This window comes from Xiphias gladius, chromosome 21, assembly GCF_016859285.1.
Source record: "Xiphias gladius isolate SHS-SW01 ecotype Sanya breed wild chromosome 21, ASM1685928v1, whole genome shotgun sequence".
Taxonomy (NCBI): Eukaryota; Metazoa; Chordata; class Actinopteri; order Istiophoriformes; family Xiphiidae; genus Xiphias; species Xiphias gladius.
This window is the reverse complement of record NC_053420.1, coordinates 29,760,875-29,781,897: the sequence shown is the minus strand read 5'-3', so window position 1 is coordinate 29,781,897 and position 21,023 is coordinate 29,760,875. Positions and strand designations below refer to the sequence as shown.

At 43.9% G+C, this 21,023-nt stretch overlaps 1 protein-coding gene across 10 annotated transcripts in view; it reads left to right on the top strand.

The window, feature by feature from the left end:
- Positions 1-20,409, top strand: part of ptpdc1a (protein tyrosine phosphatase domain containing 1a) — a 32,206-nt gene extending 11,797 nt beyond the window's left edge. For 7 of the 10 annotated variants that reach the window (XM_040159573.1, XM_040159572.1, XM_040159571.1 and 4 more), the window contains 5 exons: positions 1,000-1,137; positions 1,233-2,353; positions 12,245-12,430; positions 18,710-18,820; positions 18,903-20,409. In XM_040159573.1, coding sequence (XP_040015507.1) covers positions 1,000-1,137; positions 1,233-2,353; positions 12,245-12,430; positions 18,710-18,820; positions 18,903-19,007 — 1,661 coding nt within the window. In that variant the 3' untranslated portion in view covers positions 19,008-20,409. Of the gene's footprint in view, positions 1-999; positions 1,138-1,232; positions 2,354-2,584; positions 2,691-3,000; positions 3,091-10,951; positions 11,230-12,244; positions 12,431-18,709; positions 18,821-18,902 lie in introns of those variants that run through there. The other 3 variants (XM_040159577.1, XM_040159576.1, XM_040159579.1) reach the window with 3 other exon arrangements.
- The last annotated feature ends 614 nt before the right edge of the window (positions 20,410-21,023 follow it).

Genomic DNA, 21,023 nt, shown 5'->3' with positions numbered 1-21,023 from the left:
TTCAATTTTACACTAAAAAAAAAAAAAAAAGCCTCCAGTATGAACACTGACTTGTTACCTTGCTGTAGGTCTTTATCATGCACAGTTTTTCACACTCCAGTTTTATGAATTTACAATTCTAAAGAGCCCCTTTCAGACATGCACCTCTTTATGTAAGTGCTTTAGAAATTTAACATGTTGGTCTCATGTCTCAGTAAGCACCAGAGTCACTTTTACGTAAAAGTCAGAACGGCTGTCTCACTAGATTGGACATGTAACATTTCTGTATCACTGTCAACATGACACAAGTCTGAATTGAATGCTGTCAGATTAAATTAAAGGCAGCACAAGGTCAAATATGCACAGGGAGATTCAAAAAATTTAATGTTCTACCTTCATCAATCACTTGAATACATTAATTATCTCAATCATCATTTCTTATGCACAAAGAAGATAAAATTCCTTTTAATAAAGCAGGAAATACTGCAAAAGAGCCTATTTTAAGTTGTTCAGGAGATTTTTATTCTCAGATCTATCGCCTGTTTTATAAATCAGTCCGTTTCCAGGCTACTGCATATGTGAAAAAAGGTGTATAAAGCTTTTTGTCTCTCCAGAAAGAGCTGTGTGAAATCTGATAAACGCCCTCACGAGATGTCTCTTGAGAAAAAAATATGCGAGTTTGGAATTAGAAAGAAGTTAGCTTGCCAGAGTAAGCAGTGGGTGGCATTGTAGGTAATGCAGGGACCAGGTTTTGACAAGGAAGAAGAATTTGTCTCTGCTGCATCGATTTTTATCCTTTTTGGAACTCTCCATCATGAGTCAGACAATCTTATAGGAGTGCAATTTTAAATTGGAGTACTCTTTTAACGTAAAAGACACCTACTTTATATCTGAATGGAAAAAAAGCCCTTACTTTAACAGACAGATGAAGTCAGCGATGCTACGTGTTCCATGTCTGAAATTGCCGTAGGAACATATTGAACAGCTCTAAATTCAATCCTCTGGATTTGTGTATTTCAGTCTATTACTACAACTTTGGCTGGAAGGACTATGGTGTGGCATCTCTGACTACAATCCTTGACATGGTGAAAGTAATGTCATTTGCTGTCCAAGAGGGGAAAATGGCAATCCACTGCCATGCTGGTCTTGGAAGAACAGGTTTGTAACACCAGCAACTTGGAAACTCTCTTAAATCATCATGTATGCTTGCAAAATATCAATTTTGTATTTTATTTTTAATTTTTTTCATTTAGGTGTGTTGTTGGCCTGTTACTTGGTCTTCACTTCACGGATGAGTGCTGACCAAGCCATACTGTTTGTGCGAGCCAAGAGACCCAACTCCATCCAGACCAGAGGGCAACTGCTGTGTGTCAGGGAGTTTGCCCAGTTCCTGGTTCCTCTCCGAAGCGTCTTCTCCTGTGCAGAACCCAAAGCGAGTGCAGTAACCTTGTCCCAATACCTCACTCGGCAGCGCCACCTGCTGCATGGCTACGAGGCTCGGCAGATGAAGAATGTGCCAAAAATTGTCCAGCTGGTCTGCAGGCTCCTCATTGACATCGCAGCTAACAGACAAGTAGTGATCGAGGGGGGTTGGCTAGAGATCCCCGACCTCACAGCAGAGGTAGAAAAGACTGTGTCCCAGCAGGCCCTCCAGCAGCTGGGGAAGGAGATGAGAGGGAAGGGGATTCCTGTCCCACCTTGTTTATCTCATCCTCTCGGCCTACCAGCTCTGCAGTCAAGACCCTTTAACGATCAGCCTCTAACCAGTGATAATGACCTTGACCCTCTGTGGAGGCAGCAGAATGTAGAAAGCCCTCTAAGATCTTCTCTGTCTAAAAACAGGAGCCTGAGCTACAGTGATTCAGTCCTTCACAAACTTGGACCACAGCAGCACCATTTAGGAAATTTGAAGAGCAACAAACCAATCAACTGCCTGATCAAACATTCCTTGTCTCACAGCAGCCTTGCAACTTGTAAACCCCCCAGATTTTGTGAAATCTCTTATCAGGACATTATCAGCAGCCTTCAGGACCCATATACAGAAGCAAAGCAAGACACTGAGTCTCTCTTTTTTAAAACGCAGCTATATAAGAGGCAACAGAGTTTGTGTTTACATCTGTCAGAGCAGGGACGAAAATCCTACTGTAACGCCACACTGCCAGCCTTATTGCCCAAGAGCAAACAGGTAACCAGTGAAGAGCAGCCAGACGTAGACGTGTCAGCGAGTGGAGCAGAGAAAGGGAATGTAACAGAGATTCCCTTCATCACCCTCCAGTCTGACGTTTCTCCAGAGAGCAGACGCCTGCTGGTGGCCAAAGTTTTAGCCATGGAACTGACAGACAAAGGTCTTACCTCCAAGGTCTCAATGTGGCAGGTAGGCTCGTCCATCATAACATACAAGCAAATATACCTTGTAGTAACATGGAATAATACAAAACTTCTAAACTATTTTGATGTTTAATTGGAAAATATTGTGGAGTAATATTATTCCTATCTGCAGTCTAGACATGACCACTTTAATGGTCCTATATTGAGTGCTGCAGTATATTGAGGTATTGAGAAGACTGGCAGCGCAAGCATTTAATCTCATTTGGTGTGCCACCAGGTCAGAGTTCATTGGATATCTGATGCAGATATCTTTAGAGAGGATATCTGCAGGTCTTAGTCTTAAAAAGCACTGAATTCTCTTCTATCAAAAAAGGTATTAGAAGGTGAGTCTCATATTTTATCTACAGAGATCTTGAATAATTTTTCTTGTCTCTCGTAGACATGAACGTCAGTTATAGCTTTTCTGTATGGGGATGCAGGCTTGGGAAGTGTTTTACACCTGTATAAACTACATGTGAGACTGATGTAACAGTGGATTGTACTGTAAGAGAGTGGCTGAGCAGTTAGTACCATCAGACCTGTAGCAAACACTGTCACTACTGCTAGCTACAGTAGCTATAAAGATCATCTTCTCATAATTGTCAAGCGTCAGTTTTAGGCAAAATCTAATTTTGTTTTATCATCAATTTTCAGGTACTTATCTGCGCGTAGGTCACATTATTTGATTATTATATTACTGGGAATTATAACTTCAAACAGCTGTAAAGTCCTGATTAAAAATGTGATATAAATATCAATATTCATGTACTTTTTAAATAATTGTAGACTACTGGCTTTCCGTCATTCTTTGACCAATATGACAATTAGTATGAAATTGCATTTTTTGTAGTATTACAAAGATGTTGAAAATTATTTTTGGGTCGCGCTGCGATTACAGTCCACAGGTGGATTTATTGAAGTCCTTACAGAACATACATTAAATTGAGCTGGTTTATTTCATAATAAACCAATACACAATAAACCTGCCACAATAAAACCAATGTCCCTATCACATCTTGTCACGCATATGTGGCTTGCTAAATACATTCACAAAGTTAATGCATCCTTCTTCTCATGAACCTTTTTTCATGCATTATTCATACATTATTCATACAACGGTGTGATTTGTCTTTTCCCCGCTTAATCTCCATTATAACTTTCCTTTAGCAAGCATAATTATGATGTTTTTTGGTTAACTAACTAACATACCCAATTAAGGTTCTTACACAATCACCATGCAGGCTAATAGATGTCTTGCAAAGCGCATAATTTGTACCAGTGCACTCCTTTAAATCAATTTGTACCAGTGCACTCCTTTAAATCGCACACTTTACTCATATTGTTGGTTTACACAGTTGGTAACTGCCCTGGAGCTTCAAACCACTTGCCCCTTAAGATTGATTACACCCTTTGCATTACAAGCAAAGCATTTTAAGCAAAGTCCCATACGCCCACATTTTTGAAAATGAGGCTTATATAAGCAGGGCAATCCTTTTTAAATGTCTTCCCAATCTTCAGCTCATGCATTCTGTACAGTAGAGAGCTTCCCACCATGGAGAGGTGCACATATGATGCATGTTGGATCGAGTTTGTAATCAGTTATTTATGGAGAAATAGGGGGTCCAGGCTCCTTTTCTCTTCATTACCCTATTTTGGGCATAGTTCAGCCCATCATTTGTGTCAGTGTTGAACATAATTGTGTTGTCTGTGCAGGAATTGATAATGATCACAGTTTTTGTATGTCTATTTGCCCTGCGATTCGCAGAGCAGTTGTCCTGTCCAAATAGCTAGATCATATTCATAGTTAAGGATTACCGTACATATGTCCAAGCTAAGGCTGCCTGGCAGTGGGAATTCTTGGATAGCTCAAGAGTCGCAGTTTATACGGAGTATACGAACCTCATACAGGGTTGGGACCAAGGGATAGATTTTTGGGTTGCACTGAAAATCCTAGAAATCTCCGCCAGGATTGAGACTCTGGAGGGCTATCGGTCCATATGGCAGTTTTGAGAGTAAAGGTTGCAGCTTAGTGTTATACTGCTTTTTATGCGACGACTTTGTCAATGTTTAGGAAGCCAGTAATCTAAGTTTTAATTAATGGAGGGTTCCTGCAACACTGACCCTATATCTTTATTCTCCAGGTTCTCTATCATGGTCAACTGCGTAAATCTTTGATCTCCTCTCGGCACTTTTTGGTAGGTGATATTTGCCAGCTCTATACGGCACATTCAGGGTCCCAAGGGGGCACCTGGGTTTACCACCCTATACTCCCCTACCCATCAAAGTAGCAATGCTCTAACACACGTTAACGAGGTACAGAAGCAAATTAACTTCCCCATTACTATCACCACAGGAATAAGGACATGGACCTCAGCTTCACTTCAGGGGCCTAGGTCCTTTCTAAGCCGATCAATACCACTAGTTCCCACAGAGCTGGAGGGGCCTAAGGCCCTACGGATTTTCTTGAGCGCTTCAATTACTCTGGTCATGTTATCTGTGTAAGCTATCAGAGTAAAGCAGTTCTTTCTGTTCAAATTCATGGTCTAGCAGAGCCCTCTCATACGGGCTAGGATAAAGTCCAGTGCCATTTCGTGCTTCATAAGTGTTAACCTGTGACTCTTTTGAGTAACTTTGAGCACATGGAAGCCAGCTTGGGTTCAGTTTGCAAATCCCTGTAATTCATACCCAGTGCAATCAACATGGTCTGCTAAGAAAGTTACTCCATACCATGGAAAAAGTCTGGTTCTCCATTTTTCTGCTAGGGAAATCTCAACGTGGTAAGCATCTAAGGTAGTAAATTCTGCCATTGCCCGTTTGACCCTACCAGGATGCAGTTTGCTTACGTCATGTGCGTCCTACAATCTGGCTGCTTGGTAGGGGAGTTTTAGCTGGCCTAGGCCACAGCAACGCTCTATTATTCTTTAGGTAGGTATGGATAAGCTTTGCTTCCGCACACCCACCAGAGGCCTCTCAACACACTCATTGAGACATTGGAAAACAACGTAGGCTACGGTCTAATGAGGGTCAGGAATGTAATGCCCCTCAGTACACAAATAAGTGTCATTGGGTTGTTGTCCTGTGTAACTCTCTCCTTCATATGCCTTACAAACAGAATAACTTCACTGTTGTCCAGTGTCATTGTTGCATCGACACCATTGAAGAGACTTCTCTCGTACTTTGATTCCCTCAACACTTGATGTGGCAGACTCAGTTGGTACATAAAGAGCTTACTGAGCCTACCCACATTCATCCCTGGGTAATGGAACCTGGTACCACATTTTCCCTTCGCCTTACATCTGGTACTCCTCTAACAAAATCATTACTGACCTTTCACATTGTCCTGAGAGTGGCACAGGATAAGGTAGAGTGATTTCATCCGACGATGCTGAGTCACGTATTTTTACCAAGTAGAGCTTTCCAGTGCCTCACTTCTTTCCTCCTCTGATCGAGTATTTCACCAAATTATACCATTTCTTAAATCTCCACCTCTTTTCCCACAAAGGGAAATTACTTCCTTTCCGATTTGGTATGATCGGGAATCCCATCGTTTTATTGATGTGGCTTTTTGGAAAGCAAATGCCGTCATGGCAACTTCTCTGTAAGATGATGGCATGCCCTTTTCAACATTGCTTAGAGGGGTACTGAAATAAGCTATTTTTTTGTTTTCCTGGGCTTTGTTGCTTGATCAACATGGCAGTAGCATAGCCATGCTTTTTCTCATAAATACAAATGGAAGGGTTTGGAATAGTCAGGATTGGCCAGAGCTTTAGCTGAACAGTGATCAGATTTTATTGAATTGAAGGAAGCGTCAGCATCTGTTCTCCATTCCAATTTTTTTTTTATTTAGACCCTATAACGACTGTTTGAATCAAAGCTCAGGGTGGGGCCACCTTTTTAGGGGAAAGTCGCAAACCCTTTGTCGGCTGTAACCAGACATGACCAAAAAGGACAATATACTGTTTGAGGCTTTAGGGGCTTTGTGAATACCTTCAGTGTGGCTGGGATTGAGCATTCTATTTGTTCCCCATATCAGCCTGCCAAGGTATTCAATTTTTTGCTGGCACAGTTGTAAGTTTTCTTTTGAAGACCATGTTTCCCTCCTTAGCTAATGCATTCAAAACAGCAGGTAGACAGTTAGACACTGTTCCTTAGTGGGTCTACAAATCAGCAAGTTGTTAATGTACTGGATCAGTGTGCTCTGAATGTCAATAGAGGACAAGTCTTCTGCTACAAATCTATTAAAGATAGACTGGCCTTCAGTGTACCCCTGTGGCAGGTATGTGTAGGTGTATTGTTGATGGTTTATTTATTTATTTATTTTTAATTTGAACACGAATCGGTGCAGAGGGATGCTGAAGAATACCAAACACAAAACAGTGACTGTGTAATATTTGGTATCCCCTGAATATTAGATAGCAGAGTGTGAGGATCCGGGACTACTGGGGTATCTGCAATGACCACTTGGTTCATAGCTTGCAGGTCATGGACCAATCGCCACTTTTCTGAGGTGGCCTTCCTGACAGGGCAGATTGCTTTTGCCGTTGATCTTAATCAGGACTCCTGTATAGTAGGTCTAATGCCCTCTCTTGCCTCCATTGACTCAATTGAGAGAATAATGGGTTAGAGGTTGGGTCAATGATCTGGAGCCATAATACTGTACAAGGCATCTGAGGTCCTGCAGGGGTGATTATGGATAACTGCCATGCGAATGGTTTGTAGGGGTCATAGTAAGGCATCGTCAGGGCTGGCAACTGCTGTGCTTTGGACTCGGGGGACACCATATTGAAGTCTTTGGTGTGTAGGACATCTGTGATTAGGCTATCAGAACTGCACTTGATTCGTGCCTTGAATTTACACAGCAGATCTCTTCAAAGAAGAGGGTGGATGTAGAATACAGGAGTTGTTCTGTAATTGTGATGTAATCTAGGGTCAGCCTCTGAGGCTCAGTGAAGTAAAATATTTGTGAGATTCCCAAATACCAGGATTTTTCACTGTTCGTCCAGACAATAGGAGCTTTGAGCCTTATGACCTTATACATGATTTATGTAGTACCAGTATCTACCAGACATGGTAGAGGCTAAGCATCATTAATGGAGATCATAGCAGTCAGTTCCTGTGTAGGATGCAATGTGGTGATGGACTGCATCAGGCCCCCCTCTGGTTCCTCGTGGCATCTTCACTGCCAATGAGCAGCTGGCCCAATCCATGGACCTGGCTGCAACAGCTGGGGGCAGTTGTGTCGAGCGTGTCCTTCTTGCCCAAATTCCCAGCAAACAAATGGCAGGATTGCTGGTGGTGGCAATCCCATAGGAGTTCTTAGCTGCGGAGGTCCCCTAGAAGGTTGTCCTGTGAGTCCGGGCCAGTTGGGCCTTGGAACCTCTTTGTGTTTTTGTGGGCCTGGTTGATTTGCATGAACATGCACATGAGGAACCTGTGGATCTGGCACACCTTGGGCGCACCCATCTGGGGACAAGTTGTTGGGATTGATGAGTAGTGTCCCTGCGGAACCACTACTGCTTGTCTCTACGTCTGTGTTGATCTGCATGATGTATCACATGTTTTCGAAAACATGGGCCATGAAAGAGCTTTCAGTCCTACCACTTCCTCTAAGGACTCCTCGTTCCACTGTCCCTGGAAGCAAGTAATGAACTTGCTTATAACTTTGCCTGCTCCGATCTTGACAGCCTCAAATTTGGCTGGGTCCATATTTGTGGGGTACATTCTCCAGAGGGCATCCCACATGTTGTTTCTGTAAGGGATAAAGGCGTGCCCATCATTTTGATTTCCACCCTTGAGCAGGCCCTGCTGGGCACTTGTGAATACTTCCCTAGTCCTGTCATGTCCTATTGTCCATGCTAGGATTGTTTTGAGCCCCTCTTAGCGCAAGGTGTTGTGCCATTTTCTTTTCATCGAATGCAGTGATCCATTTTAGGGCTCCATGACAAATGTCAGGTAATTGCTCTGATAACCCCGTCATATCCATAAAGGACCGTGGTACATATTGGGCGGAGTTTCCTCAAGCTATAAGTGGCATCATGTATTCTGATTTTGGGTAGCGTTTTGGTGGCCTCCACATCCGTTTTTGCTTTACAGCTGCTTTATCGGGGTTGCCCGTTTTCCAGGATTACATCTGTCTGCAGCAGGGTGGCAACCCACAGCTCATGTTTTATCCGTTCTTCATCAAGGGCTCTCCTTGTCTCTACCTCCTTCTCCTGCCCTTGGTTTGTCTTCTTGATTCCAGAGTTACCATTCCACATTCTTCTCTTTCTAAGCCTTATTCTTCCTCTTCACTTGATTCACTTGCCATTTTTGCTCCACTGTTTCTTGTTCATCTTGTCTGACCTGGTTTGCATTCATGATCTCTGATTTTTCAACAGACAAGGGTGGCGTTGGGGATGTGAAGACATGGGAAGCAGCAGTTCCAGGGGAGGGTGAAAGGCACTTTGGTTTTGAGCCCATGCGGGGGAGTGGAACTAAGGGTGGAGGAAGCGGAAGTGAGTCCAGACATCTATAATCTGCCTTATGCAGCAGCTCCTCCCTCTCTTCATCTAATCCACGCCTCTCCCTCTTCTTATTTTTGTCTTAATAAGTTGGGGCACCTCTACCTCTTCCTACTTGTCTTCTCCTCTTCTCGCCATTGTCACAGAGCTCAAAGCAGGATATATGCCTTTTCCTTCATACATGGGTGGGAAAGGTGGGGGATCTGGATAGGGTCCATGGGGAGGATATGGTCTTCTATTACTTCCATTTCTGATCTTGTCTCGCTCTCTCAGCTTTTCTTTTTCTTTGTTTTTGCCAGCTGTAATTGCCTGAAAAACTGCTCTCTGGTCAGCAGCCTTTTCTCTTCCTCTTCTCTGAACCACTTAATCACTTCCAACCTCTTCTGCCTCTTTTCATTAACTTTGTCTCCCTTCTTTCCCTTCTTCCGTTCATCAAATAATCTTATCACTTGGTCACATGCTTTTAGAACAAATGTTCCTTCTTTTGGCCAGCGTGACACCCTGCTGTCCTGTCATGCCATTTTTCATAAGATGCGCTAGCACAGAAGCATTCTCTAGATTCCTCCCTTGCATTATTTGTAACGGCATTTCTTTTCCCACCATTACAGTTACACAGCCTTGAAGTGCCCTACCCTATTCTCCCTCTCTTCACATTTCCCTTCGAGCATCTTGTCTTTGGTTTAGTCTGAGCCAAATAAGGGTTGTTACATCTATGTTCAATAATGTGTATGCCAAGGGTATAAGAATTACCGTCCTGTCCGTCTATCCACTTCACATAACTTTTGTCTATGGTGTCATAAGTAGTGAGGCTAGAGTTATAATATTTCCATCTTACTCTATACAGGATTTGGGCCACCTCTGGCACCTCACGTGCAAATGACAGTCTTCGCAATGTCTGATCCAGCAACTCAGCAGTCCACACACCTTCTAGTTTTCCTCTTAAGTTGGTCCCTGGGAGATTGGCTCGGGCTGTACTTAAGTTAAACCATCTAGTCAGTTGCCAAAGATTTAGATTTATTGTTTCAGGAGACTGAGTTTTTTTTTATCACAGTGTTTCTATCTTTGAAAAAGCTCTCTTTCCAAAAATGTGTATGCACTCCACGAGTTTTTAAATACACCTCATGTTGGTCCATATTCTCAAATGCATCAATTGCAATCGATCCTCTGCTTCTTCTATCTGTATTCTTTCTTCTAACCAACTCATACACTTTTACATTGTTTTCCAAATTAACCTTTACTATTTCTCTCTCAATCCCACTGGCTATGCTCTCTCTGACTTTTCCCTACTGTCACTGGCACCATTCAAACACATTTGACTCCTCACTCCCTTGGCATTTAGCAGGTTCAATTACTTCGATCCTTTTACATTAAACTATATAGTTTGCATGGCACAGCCCGAGCAACGCCCACAGAGGTCTTGGCCAAGATAGGGTCGATCTGACGAGGACTAAACCTCCAGACACCTAGTCCTGGCTCCTTTTGCGAGCCTTCAATACTAATGATAATTGCACAGTATTTACACTTTTTTCACAGGATCTACGCATTTTACAGACAAACATTTAGCTTCTTATACATGTCCCACAGTCATTCACACATCAAGCTTTTGCTCACTCAATATCCGATTGTAGCTTTAGAGACAAATTTAAAGTATCATTTAAAGTATTATTCTAGGTACTACAGCAGCATGTCCTTTAATTTTCTTCTATAACATCAAACCTTTCATCTCTTTTCAGTCTGCATGATTTTAACACCCAAATTGCTTCAAATGCTTTTATTTGTATTAGTTTCTTTACTTAACTCCTAATTTCCAAGGTATGATTCAGCCCTGAGACAGACTTCAGGCCTTAACATGCTAACACAGCAGTATCTATATCCTGTAAACCGCCTAGATTCAGTCCTGCACTACCTATGTATCAGCCCTGAAAGGCAGGAGCGATAAGGATTTGCTTTGTGTAGCGTTATCTGAAGAATTTAGTAGGGTTACAACACATTTATTTCACAACCACCAACTGCGAGCTCAACAGGATTTCCACCACCAAGCAAGCTTGCAATATCCAATTATTTGGAGCTTCCTTGACTTCATTAGCAAATAATTAACCTTTTAGATCTTACTGCTTCGTTAGGAGGGCGTCACGTGACGAACGGTCTTCCAAGGGCCAAGCTGTCCCACCAACAGACCAACCACTCTGCAGAATTTGTAAAAGACAGGTTTCTGCTTACCTTATTCTTAGTTGTCAGCTTTGATGCATTCTACGGCGTTCGTGGTCCGGGCTCCAGGGCTGGGGCTGTCGATGTTGCCCCTCTCTCTGGCTTGCCAATTTCCTGATTAAAAATGTGATTATAAGTGTCAATATTAATGTACTTATTAAATAACTGTAAACTACTGGTTTTCCGTCATTCTTTGACCAGTATGAGAATGAAAACAGTAATAAATTGCATTTTATGCAGTATTAAAAACCTGTTGAAAATTCTTAAATTGAATTATATGAACACTGCAGAAACCCCCTCCATCAATACACAGTGGAAATCACATCGTACTAACTACTTTCCTTTGAGCCTGCCTTTCTGTTTTATTCTCTTTACTTCAGCTCAGTGCAGACTTTAGTAGGTAAAACCTGTGCCAAGCTAACTTCAGCCGGATGTCTGATCTGCAGTGCAGCAGAATTTTTCTCACGCATAAGCAGCCGACTGTGACTGAAGGGGCTGTTTGTCCAACTTTTAGAAACTCAGAAGGTTTGACTTTTTCTTCAAATTGTGACATGCTGCTCCTATTAATTACTGCAGGTCAGTCATCTGAGCTGAATCACATCTCATCTTGTTAACAATGTAGTTACTAGATGAAGATTATTCCAGTTGCCTCACACATTAAATATGTAACCTTTGCTGTGTGATGTAGCGCCCCTGCTTGTTTTCCCTGAGGCTTAATAAGCCTAATGTTATGTTGAAAAAAAAGTCAAAATTTCTTCTGACATTAGTAGAAGGGCTCTTTTTTTCATGTAAGGTGGAACACCTCTGAAATAAAACATTGTGGGAATCCTCGTTTCTATAATTGGGGTAGATGATTAGAGAAACGTGATTTCTCCAGCGTTCTGAACATTAGCTTTTAAGATAATGTTCAGAATGTTTTAATTCTTTTATACAGTTTGTTTATGACAAATATACAAGTTTATGCTAGACAACATAGATTCAGAGCCCCTATTTATTGGTGAACTGCATTAAAGGATTTTAAAAATCCAAACCCTAAATAACCCGTTAGAATAGAATTGTGTAACAGTCAGAACCATAACTGAGCACATTTTTAATGTATTTTTAGCCCTGATTTAAAGCTGTATATTTTCCTTATTGACAGCTTATTTCAGTCAGTTCATTGTCAGAATGCTCTTTGCTGTGATCTACAGACAGAGCTGAACTCCAGAGAGGGGGCGTGGGAGAGGCTGTGCATGGAGAGAGATCCTCTGGTCCTCGCCAGTCTGATGTGGTCTTGGCTGGAGCAGCTCAAGGATCCAGTCATCAGCAGTGAGGATATAAAAGGTCTCAGTAGGAAGAACATAGACCCACAGAATGCCCTTGACTCACTGGAAAAGGTACAACATCACTGTCAGAGGCAAACATTGATAACAATTACCTGACACACTTTAACAGCTTTATTTCAGCCAGCTGTATAACTCCCTGTCTAGTGACACTGTAAAATGGCAAAAAATCTAATTCTGGTTATTTTTCAAAATATAGGTCCAGGAATTTTTAATTCCTTAAAAGCTGTCCAGACTGACGGAATTTTCAGTATTTCGCTTTCTATACATTTCTACGATTTTGTACAGAAAATGATACAGTGCGTGGGTCAGAGAGAGAGAGAGAGAGAGAGAGATTTGATTTTTAAAAAAACATTTATTAAACCCACATCATCACCCAATGACCAGAAAGAAAAATATCAAAACAAAGAGAAGCAAAAAACAAACTGTCGCCAAAAAAAACATTTTCTCTCAGAAATTAACAATCAGATCCCCCCCCCCAACAGAACATAAGACCCCTCCCTCAGCCCAAATGTGCCTGAAGTCCTACACGTTATCCATCATTATATAATAAGCGTGTTCCACTCTCAGGCGGGCTTTCAGCAGTCCCTGCAGAACCGGCACAGGTTCTACATTGCCAGTGTTCTGGACCCGGTTCCTGCGCGTCAGCCAGATGGCCAGCTTGGCAGAACCAGATAAAAAGTTCACCAGTGTATGTGCCGTCTTCTTTTTAGCACTGTACCTTGGGCCAAAAATGAACAACTCAAAAGAAAATTTCTCCCCGATACCCTGAAACCACCTTTTTAAAAGCTCGAACAGCGTCACCAGCCGAGGACACTGAACAAATAAATGCTCCAGGGTCTCCGCCTGAGAGCAGAAGACACACTCTTCCCCCAGCTCAGGATCCAGGTGCACTCTGTATCTGTTCGTAGCTATCGCCCCGTGTACAACCCTCCACTGGAGGTCTGCTGTCCGCTTTTCAATGGGCAGCTTGTACAGGGCCCGCCAGCTGCCTTCGGGAAGCGCCTGGACCAAAAAACTCAGTCCACCTCGACTCCCTCATCCCCGCCAAAGAGCGCAGGTTCAGAACCTTCACGCAGATTTGATAGGCTGCTTTTTTCCCCACAGCCTGGAACTGGTCCAGGTGTGGGGTTGTGAACGTCAGCAGCTGTCCTCCTCCTTCCTGCCACTCTCCCACAGCTGGGGTGACGGACAGAGAGGGGAAGCTGTACTCGCAGCCTTCGCTCCATTGTTTGGACAGGTCTCTGTTTTCTGCAAATGCTCTCAGGTTTTGTGGCAGGGCAGCACTGACCTCCTTCACCACTCTGTAAATCAGCCTGGTAGAGGTGATGTTGCTCCTCCTTCCAAGGTCGTCCACCGATGTTGCCGTCACCTTCATCAGATGTCCTAGTTTGGTGCAGCCGGCCTCCCTGAGACCGGCTCGCAAGCTGGCAGACTGCAACGTCCGGGTCTGTATAAAGTTGTTGGAGAACAACGGTTCTTCAAACAACCACATACCCGGAGTTTCATTTGTACGACGTGTGATCTTAAAGATCTGCCACGCCTGCAGGACAGAGCTGTAAAAAGGTGTCAGTCCAGTCAGGTCCACCGTTTCCGGTTGGAGGAGGAAAAGCTGTTTGTCGTAGCCCAATCGACCGGCTCTCCTCAGCAGCAGACGAGCTGTGTCGAACCAGCTTGGGCCACAGTTGTACAGCAGCCTTTGCGCTGTCTGGAGTCTAAATGAGGCCATTTTGGACTGGATGTTAATCAATCCCTGCCCCCCTTCAGCCACAGGCAGATATAGGGCTGCTGCTCTGACCCAGTGGTAACCAGACCAGAAGAAGTCCAGGATGGCTTTCTGAATTTCCTCTACCAGGCCCTTTGGTGGCGTCAGAGCGATAACTTTGTGCCAGAGAGTCGAGGAGACCAAGTTATTGGCAACCAGAACCCTTCCCCTATATGACAACTGGGGTAGCAGCCATTTCCATTTAGACAACCGAGCGCACACTTTCTCCCTAGCTCCCTCCCAGTTCTTTCTTTGAAAGCCCTCAGTGCCCAAGAACACTCCCAGCACCTTCAGCCCCTCCTTCCCCCACTGGAGTCCTCCAGGCAGACTGGGCACTGCCTGATCCCGCCACTGTCCCACCATCAGAGCTTCACTTTTTTTCCAGTTCAACCGTGCAGATGAGGCCTGTTCATAAAGAGTCAGGGTGTCCTGCAGATGTTGAACATCCTCTTGACTGGAAACAAAGATGTAAATGTCGTCTGCATACGCAGAAACAGTGGGAGGACGATCGAGGTCCGGCAGTGAGAGACCACTGAGCCGACTTCTCAGCCTGCACAGCAGGGGCTCAATAGCTAAGCTATATAGTTGACCTGATATAGGACAACCCTGTCTTATCCCTCGCTGTACAGGGATTGGCCGGCTCAGCCCCGTCCCCATCTTCACCATACATTGTGCACCTTTATACAGTAAACCAACCCAAGCCAGAAAACCATCACCAATACCAAAAGCCCTAAGTGCAGAAAACAAGTAAGAGTGATCCACCCTGTCAAAAGCCTTTTCCTGATCTAAAGACAATATCCCACAATTTATATTATAATATTTACAAACGTCAATAACATCTCGTATGAGGAAAATGTTGTCCATGATTGTCCTATCTGGTACACAATAGGTCTGGTCTATATTGACAATTATTTCCAGGACGTCCTTAAGTCTGTTTGATAAGGCTCTGGAAAGCACCTTATAGTCTGTACAGAGGAGGGCAACTGGCCTCCAGTTCTTAAGTTGGGCCAGGTCTCCTTTCTTGGGTAGTAGGGAGAGCACAGCCCTCTGACAGGAGACTGGGAGAGATCCTGTTCTAAAGCACTCTAACAGAACACCATGTAAATCGGGTCCAATGGTGTTCCAGAAATGCTTGTAGAAGTCACTGGAGAGACCATCGATCCCTGGTGCTCGTCGATGCCATCTGGTTGATGGCGACCGTCAACTCCTCCAGAGTCAGCTCCTGATCCAGACCAGCCTTCTCGTCCGGGCTAAGTCGAGGAAGCCCTTGCAGAAGTTCCTCGCGACTCTCCATGTTGCAGTGGCCTGCACCAAAGAGGTCGGTGTAGAAATCCATTGCATGGCTCCTCATCTCATCCGGACTGGCGGTCACTCTGCCTCCTGGCAGCCTAAGGCAGGTCATCTGCTTTCGTTGGGCGACCGATTTTTCCAGGTTGAAAAAGAAGGAGCTTGGAGCATCCATGTCCTTCAGCTGGAGGTAGCGGGACCTGACGAGGGCTCCTTTTATTCTCTCCTGCAGTAAGGAGCTCAGCTCCATCCTTTTTTCCTGCAACAGTTGGCCCTTAGCAGGATCTGGGTTGCCATGCAAGCCCTCTTCAATTTCCCTAATGTTGGCTTCAAGTTCTTGCACTGCTAACTTGATTTTAGCAGTGGAATGGCAGGTGTACTGTTGGCAAAAAACACGAATTTGTGTTTTGCCAATCTCCTACAATTTCAGTGAACTGAAGTCAGTTTTTTTAATTTTCCACTGCTGCCAAAATTGCTCAAAGCAGTGACAGAAAGTCCTGTCTAGAAGGAGTTTGTTGTTAAAACTCCAGTAAGATTTAACCCTTTCACCCGGTGAAATATACAGATCTATGCTGACTAAGTGATGGTCAGTGAACCCAACTGGACTAATTGTGCTCTCAACCAGTCTGGAGCTGAGACTTTGGGAGATATAGATTCTGTCCAGTCGGGCTGCACTGACCGTGCCGTCTCTGACCCTCACCCATGTGTATTGTCTGGACTGTGGATGTTTGACCCTCCACGCGTCCAGCAGATCTATTTGTGTTATAATGTTGTTTAGGTTCTGGGATGACTGCGGGTGGGGTTCCTCGCTTGTCCTGTCCACAGTAAAGTCGACAGTACAGTTGAAGTCCCCACCAATGATGAGTTGGTCGTGATGGTGTTTCGTTAGCTCGTTTTGTAGCTTGTTAAACAAGACTACTCTTTCAGCCCCCTGGTTCGGGGCATATATGTTGACAAAGCAGAACACAGATTTCTCTATTTCTGCTCTGACCATCAGTAATCGTCCCTTCACTACTTCAGTAGTAGACAGACAGGACCGTTGTATTTGTGGTTGGTTTTAACAAAACGGCTACCCCTGCACTGAAGTTGGTGCCATGGCTAAGGGCATATGTACCCTCCCACCATAAACCCCAATCTACTTCGTCTGTCTGAGTTGTGTGTGTCTCTTGTAAAAAAAGCACATCAATCTTTTTTTGAGCAGAGACCTCAGATATTAGAGCTCTTTTGTGCTTGTCTCTCCCACCATTGATGTTTAGCGACCCTATTCTGAGGCTCCGCATAGAGAGGACAGAGAAAAATATCAGACATAAGACAAGCAGGGAACAGTAAAGAGGAAGAAACACCTTGTGGTACATGATCATGTCAGCGACCTTCTAGTCTTTCTAACAGTTTTATTTTTTGCTTCTTTCCTCAAATTTGTGACATGTTTTATTAGACGGAAGCGTTTCTTTTCGTCCAAAATGTCAAACCCAACGAAATAATCAGTCACTTTAACAGATTTTCCAAATGTTTCATCCAGGAACTGATTTATTTCCTCTAGAGAGTAGAGGTTTGTGTTCCTGTTAGGAGTCTCACCAATGGATACAGCGTCTGACTCAGAGTCGTACTCCATGTCTCCTCCTACATCTGATACCTGGCTACTGAATACACTTTGTCCTTCGGTATTATCTTTAACTATTAAACTGGTGGAAGCAGCTTCTTCAGCTTTTTCTTCTGACTGTTGCTTTGCCTCGGCCCTTGCAGACCGAGAGCTGCTCAAGTTCTCTGCAGTCTCAGAATCCTGCAGCTGGCTGTTACAGTTTGGCCTTGAACCGGCTGCTGCATCTGCAGCACCGTGGTCCACCCCCTCAGTCCCGGCTGCGGGCCCACCCGCCTCCCGGGCCCGAGCGGGGTTGCCCGCCGGCGTCACCTCGGCCCCGGCGGATCCGCCCGCCGGCGCCTCGGCCGGGGCGGACCCGCCCGCCGCCGCTTCCACCAGTTGTTGTCTATGTGGACACGCAAATCGTTTGTGACCAACGTCTCCACATTCGAAACATTTGAGCTGGCCTGAGCTGGCGTAGACTAGGTAGTGGCCGTCGCCGTGCTTCACCCTGAAAGACACCTCCAGTGTCTGGGTCGGCGAGTCCAGGAACATGAACACCTGCCGCCTCAGAGACTGGACGTGCCTCAGTTTGGGGTCCTTGCATCCCAGACTCACTGTTTTAAATCCGCTGGCGAATTTACCGAACCTGCGGAGTTCGGTCTCCAGCGATTCATTGGGGATGAACGGCGGAACACCGGATACGGTGATGCGCGTGGAGGGCACCGACAGCGGGGAGACCTGTACGAAATTCTCCCTGATAAACACACCGCTCTCGATCAGACGATGCACCTGAGGCTCGTCCTTCAGGAACACAACCACCGCTCGGTTCATTCTGGAGGCAAAACACAGCTGATCGTGTCCCACCTGTTCACCGGCGGCCAGCAGAACTTCCTCTACGGTCACGGTGCTATCCGGCGGGACTATCCGCACGGAGGACGCCATCACTACCGAAGACCCCCTGACAAGTCCACCGGTCGATCGGCAAACAAATCAATGAACCAATTTAGAAAAATGAAGCTTACCTGATCATGTACAGAGGAAAAGGTGCAGAGATAATCCAGAAACACACACAATACAATTCACAACTCCCGCCACTCGCACGTCCACCCTCACTCACGCTCGCAACGAGAGAGAGAGAGAGAGAGAGAGAGAGAAAAAATATCTGGTTTCATGACCAGGTGTGGTCTGTTCCCCTGTTATTTCATGACAAATTAAGTAGATAAAAGGTCTGGAGTTTATTCCAGTGCTGAATTTGCATTTGGTAGCTGTTCATGGGAACTCTCAATACGTGGTCCAAAGAGGTGTCGATGCAAATGAAGGAGGCTGAAAAAATGACACACGCTTATTAGACTGATAACAGAAACTTCAGGAGTGGCCACATCAACATTTTGTAACGGGGTTGGAAATTGCATAGGTCCATAGTTACATATTTACCTGACTTTTCAAATTTTAAACAGCCTTAGTCAAAAGTACTTAATATGGGCTGGTGGTCTCTACTCGGCTCAGATATTTGCCAAGAAAATAAATATAAAACGCTTTTTGAAGCCGATGCCGTCATTTATCTTGTCATTCGACTTTGAACATTGGTCTCTTATTTAAACATTGCTTGTAAAAGAAATGAAAATGTTTTAAATGTGAAACTGAAAATATTGTTATTTGAACTGATAGTATCGTACATCCTTCTCCTTACATCTGACAGGGTCACCGGCTCACTTTGCTCTGTATCCTCGACTGTGCTGCTCATCTCCTGCCGATGCCTGAAGAGGTGGAGACTAGCTTTCTCAACCAAACGATAAAAGTGTTTACTAAGGTGAGTATTCACATAAGTTGTATATTGAATATACTAAAATGTGTATTTGGTTTACATTGTTGTTGTTTTTTTCAATCTCCAGATTGACCTTGCCTCGGAGAAGAATGAGTCTTTATACATGACACTGAAAGCAATCCTGACTCCCATTCTTCATGAGCTGCGTGACAAAGCTCTGGACGAGTCCTGATCCAGCATCCACATCATCAGTCTGACAAGAGGAAGAATCACAAAAGGGCATTACTGTATTTTAAGCCAGTTCCTTGCATCAGATTCTGCTGCGGTCTACCAGTGTTTTTGTCTTTCAAGATTTAAGATTTCTAATATGAAGGTTTAGGATTTTTTCGTTCTTTGAAGCGCTTAATAGACTCAAAGCACTGCCATTTTCTATGTTAATGTGCCACCATGCTCTGTTTGAAACCATTGTTTGTCATCTGTTCTACTTCGATATTTGTGAGGAATTTAATGTTGCTTTTATTATGTTCCTATTATGTAATGATATTTAAATGTGTAAGTCAGCTGTCAAAGCTATTGGGGAGTGTGGGTCTTGTTTAAGCCAAAATGTTTTTACACTGTGCGGATGCTTCAATGTGTCTTATTTATTCAGATCTTCTTGTTTGAAATGCAGAAATTAGTTTAACTATAACCAGATGACAAGTTGCAAGATTGGTTTGTTCCTGTAGAATGTAAACTGTTTTCTTAGTCTAATGCAAACTGTGGCTAATGTTATGGCAATGCAAACTCAACAAGTCACACTGCATTTGCTTTCTCAATCAATTTTATGTCTGTGTGCACCAAAAACCTCACTGTACTGTTCTATTGTACATGCATTTGTAAAACATCGATCTGCCTCCACTCTTGCATTTAGCAAAATGCTCTCAGCCTCAACTGAAATGACCACTGTCTGCACTCGTGTGTGTGTGTGTGTGTGTGTGTGTGTGTGTGTGTGTGTGCGTGTGCGCGTGCGTGCATGTTTCTCTATGGTTGTGGGGGCAGATTTTGGTTTGAAAGCATTGTTGTGTGGACATTTTGGCCGGTCCTCACACTGGTTGAGGATTAAGACTTGGTTTTAGAGTTCAGATTAGATTTAGGTTAGGGTTAAGGTAAGGGTTGGGGTTAGGCATTTATTTGTGATGGTTAAGGTTAGAGTAAGGGGCAATTACAACTAATGTAAGACGTGTGTGTCATAGCCTACTTTTGGGGACAAATTCAGTAAAGGCTAATTAATTGGGGACCAAAGCAGTGTTCCCAATTTGGAAAAAGCTTTTTTTTTTTTTTTTTTTTTTTTTTTTGTGTCAGTGGTTAAGGTTAGGGTTAGGCAAGTAATGGTTATGGTTAGGGTAGGTTTCCAGGAAATGAATGCAAGTCTGTGTAATGTTCCCAAATGTCAGGGGCCGCCTCTCACCTAACAGATCTCATGCAGTATATGGAAACAATGTAATGTAGATCTGCTGACAAATGCTGAATGTGGAACACTAATGATAATAATATGAAGGACATGAGACATTTTGTGGGGAATCTTCAATAAGTACTATTTTTTTTCTTTGTTACAGTGGGCTACTTCTTACAGAATTAAACACAACTGACTGCAGGTTTTGTGTGAGTGTTTTTATGGACTTTACCATTTAGGGTTATCAATAGTTTAGCCTTAAACTCAAAGAAATAAAATTGTGCTTTTGTCCAGTAGTTTCTGTTTTAGCTCTGTGCAGTCCCGCAACAGGCATGCAGGCCAGCATAACAGGCAATCAGGCGGGATGCCAATGCTCCAGTGTGGTAAAGTGGACTGTCCCTCAAGCCCAGCTGCTGCGAAGGCTTGACTCTTCTACCAAAATCTATGTGTACTGCACTTAAGTCTCCTTTTATTGAAGCTCCAAAGGGTGAATAAAAAGCATGGGTCCAAGGGAACAAGTTACTCTCCTAAATCTCCCCACCCTAGACAGGAAGTGCTAACACCATGTTTCTGGTACAACTCAGAAAGGACACATCAAATAAAACCAAAGGAGGAGTTGAAAGGCATTTGGAATTTGACACCCAGTACACTGCCAAAACGCTAGTTGGCGATGGGGTTTCTATGCCACTGTGTTGAGTTTTTTTGTATACTTAAAATAGTGGTGTCTGAAACTGTACTGTACTGTAAGCAGAAAAGAGAGAAGATGTCAGAGGAGATGGTTTGTACGACCATTGAACCAATTTAGGCAGGAGGGTG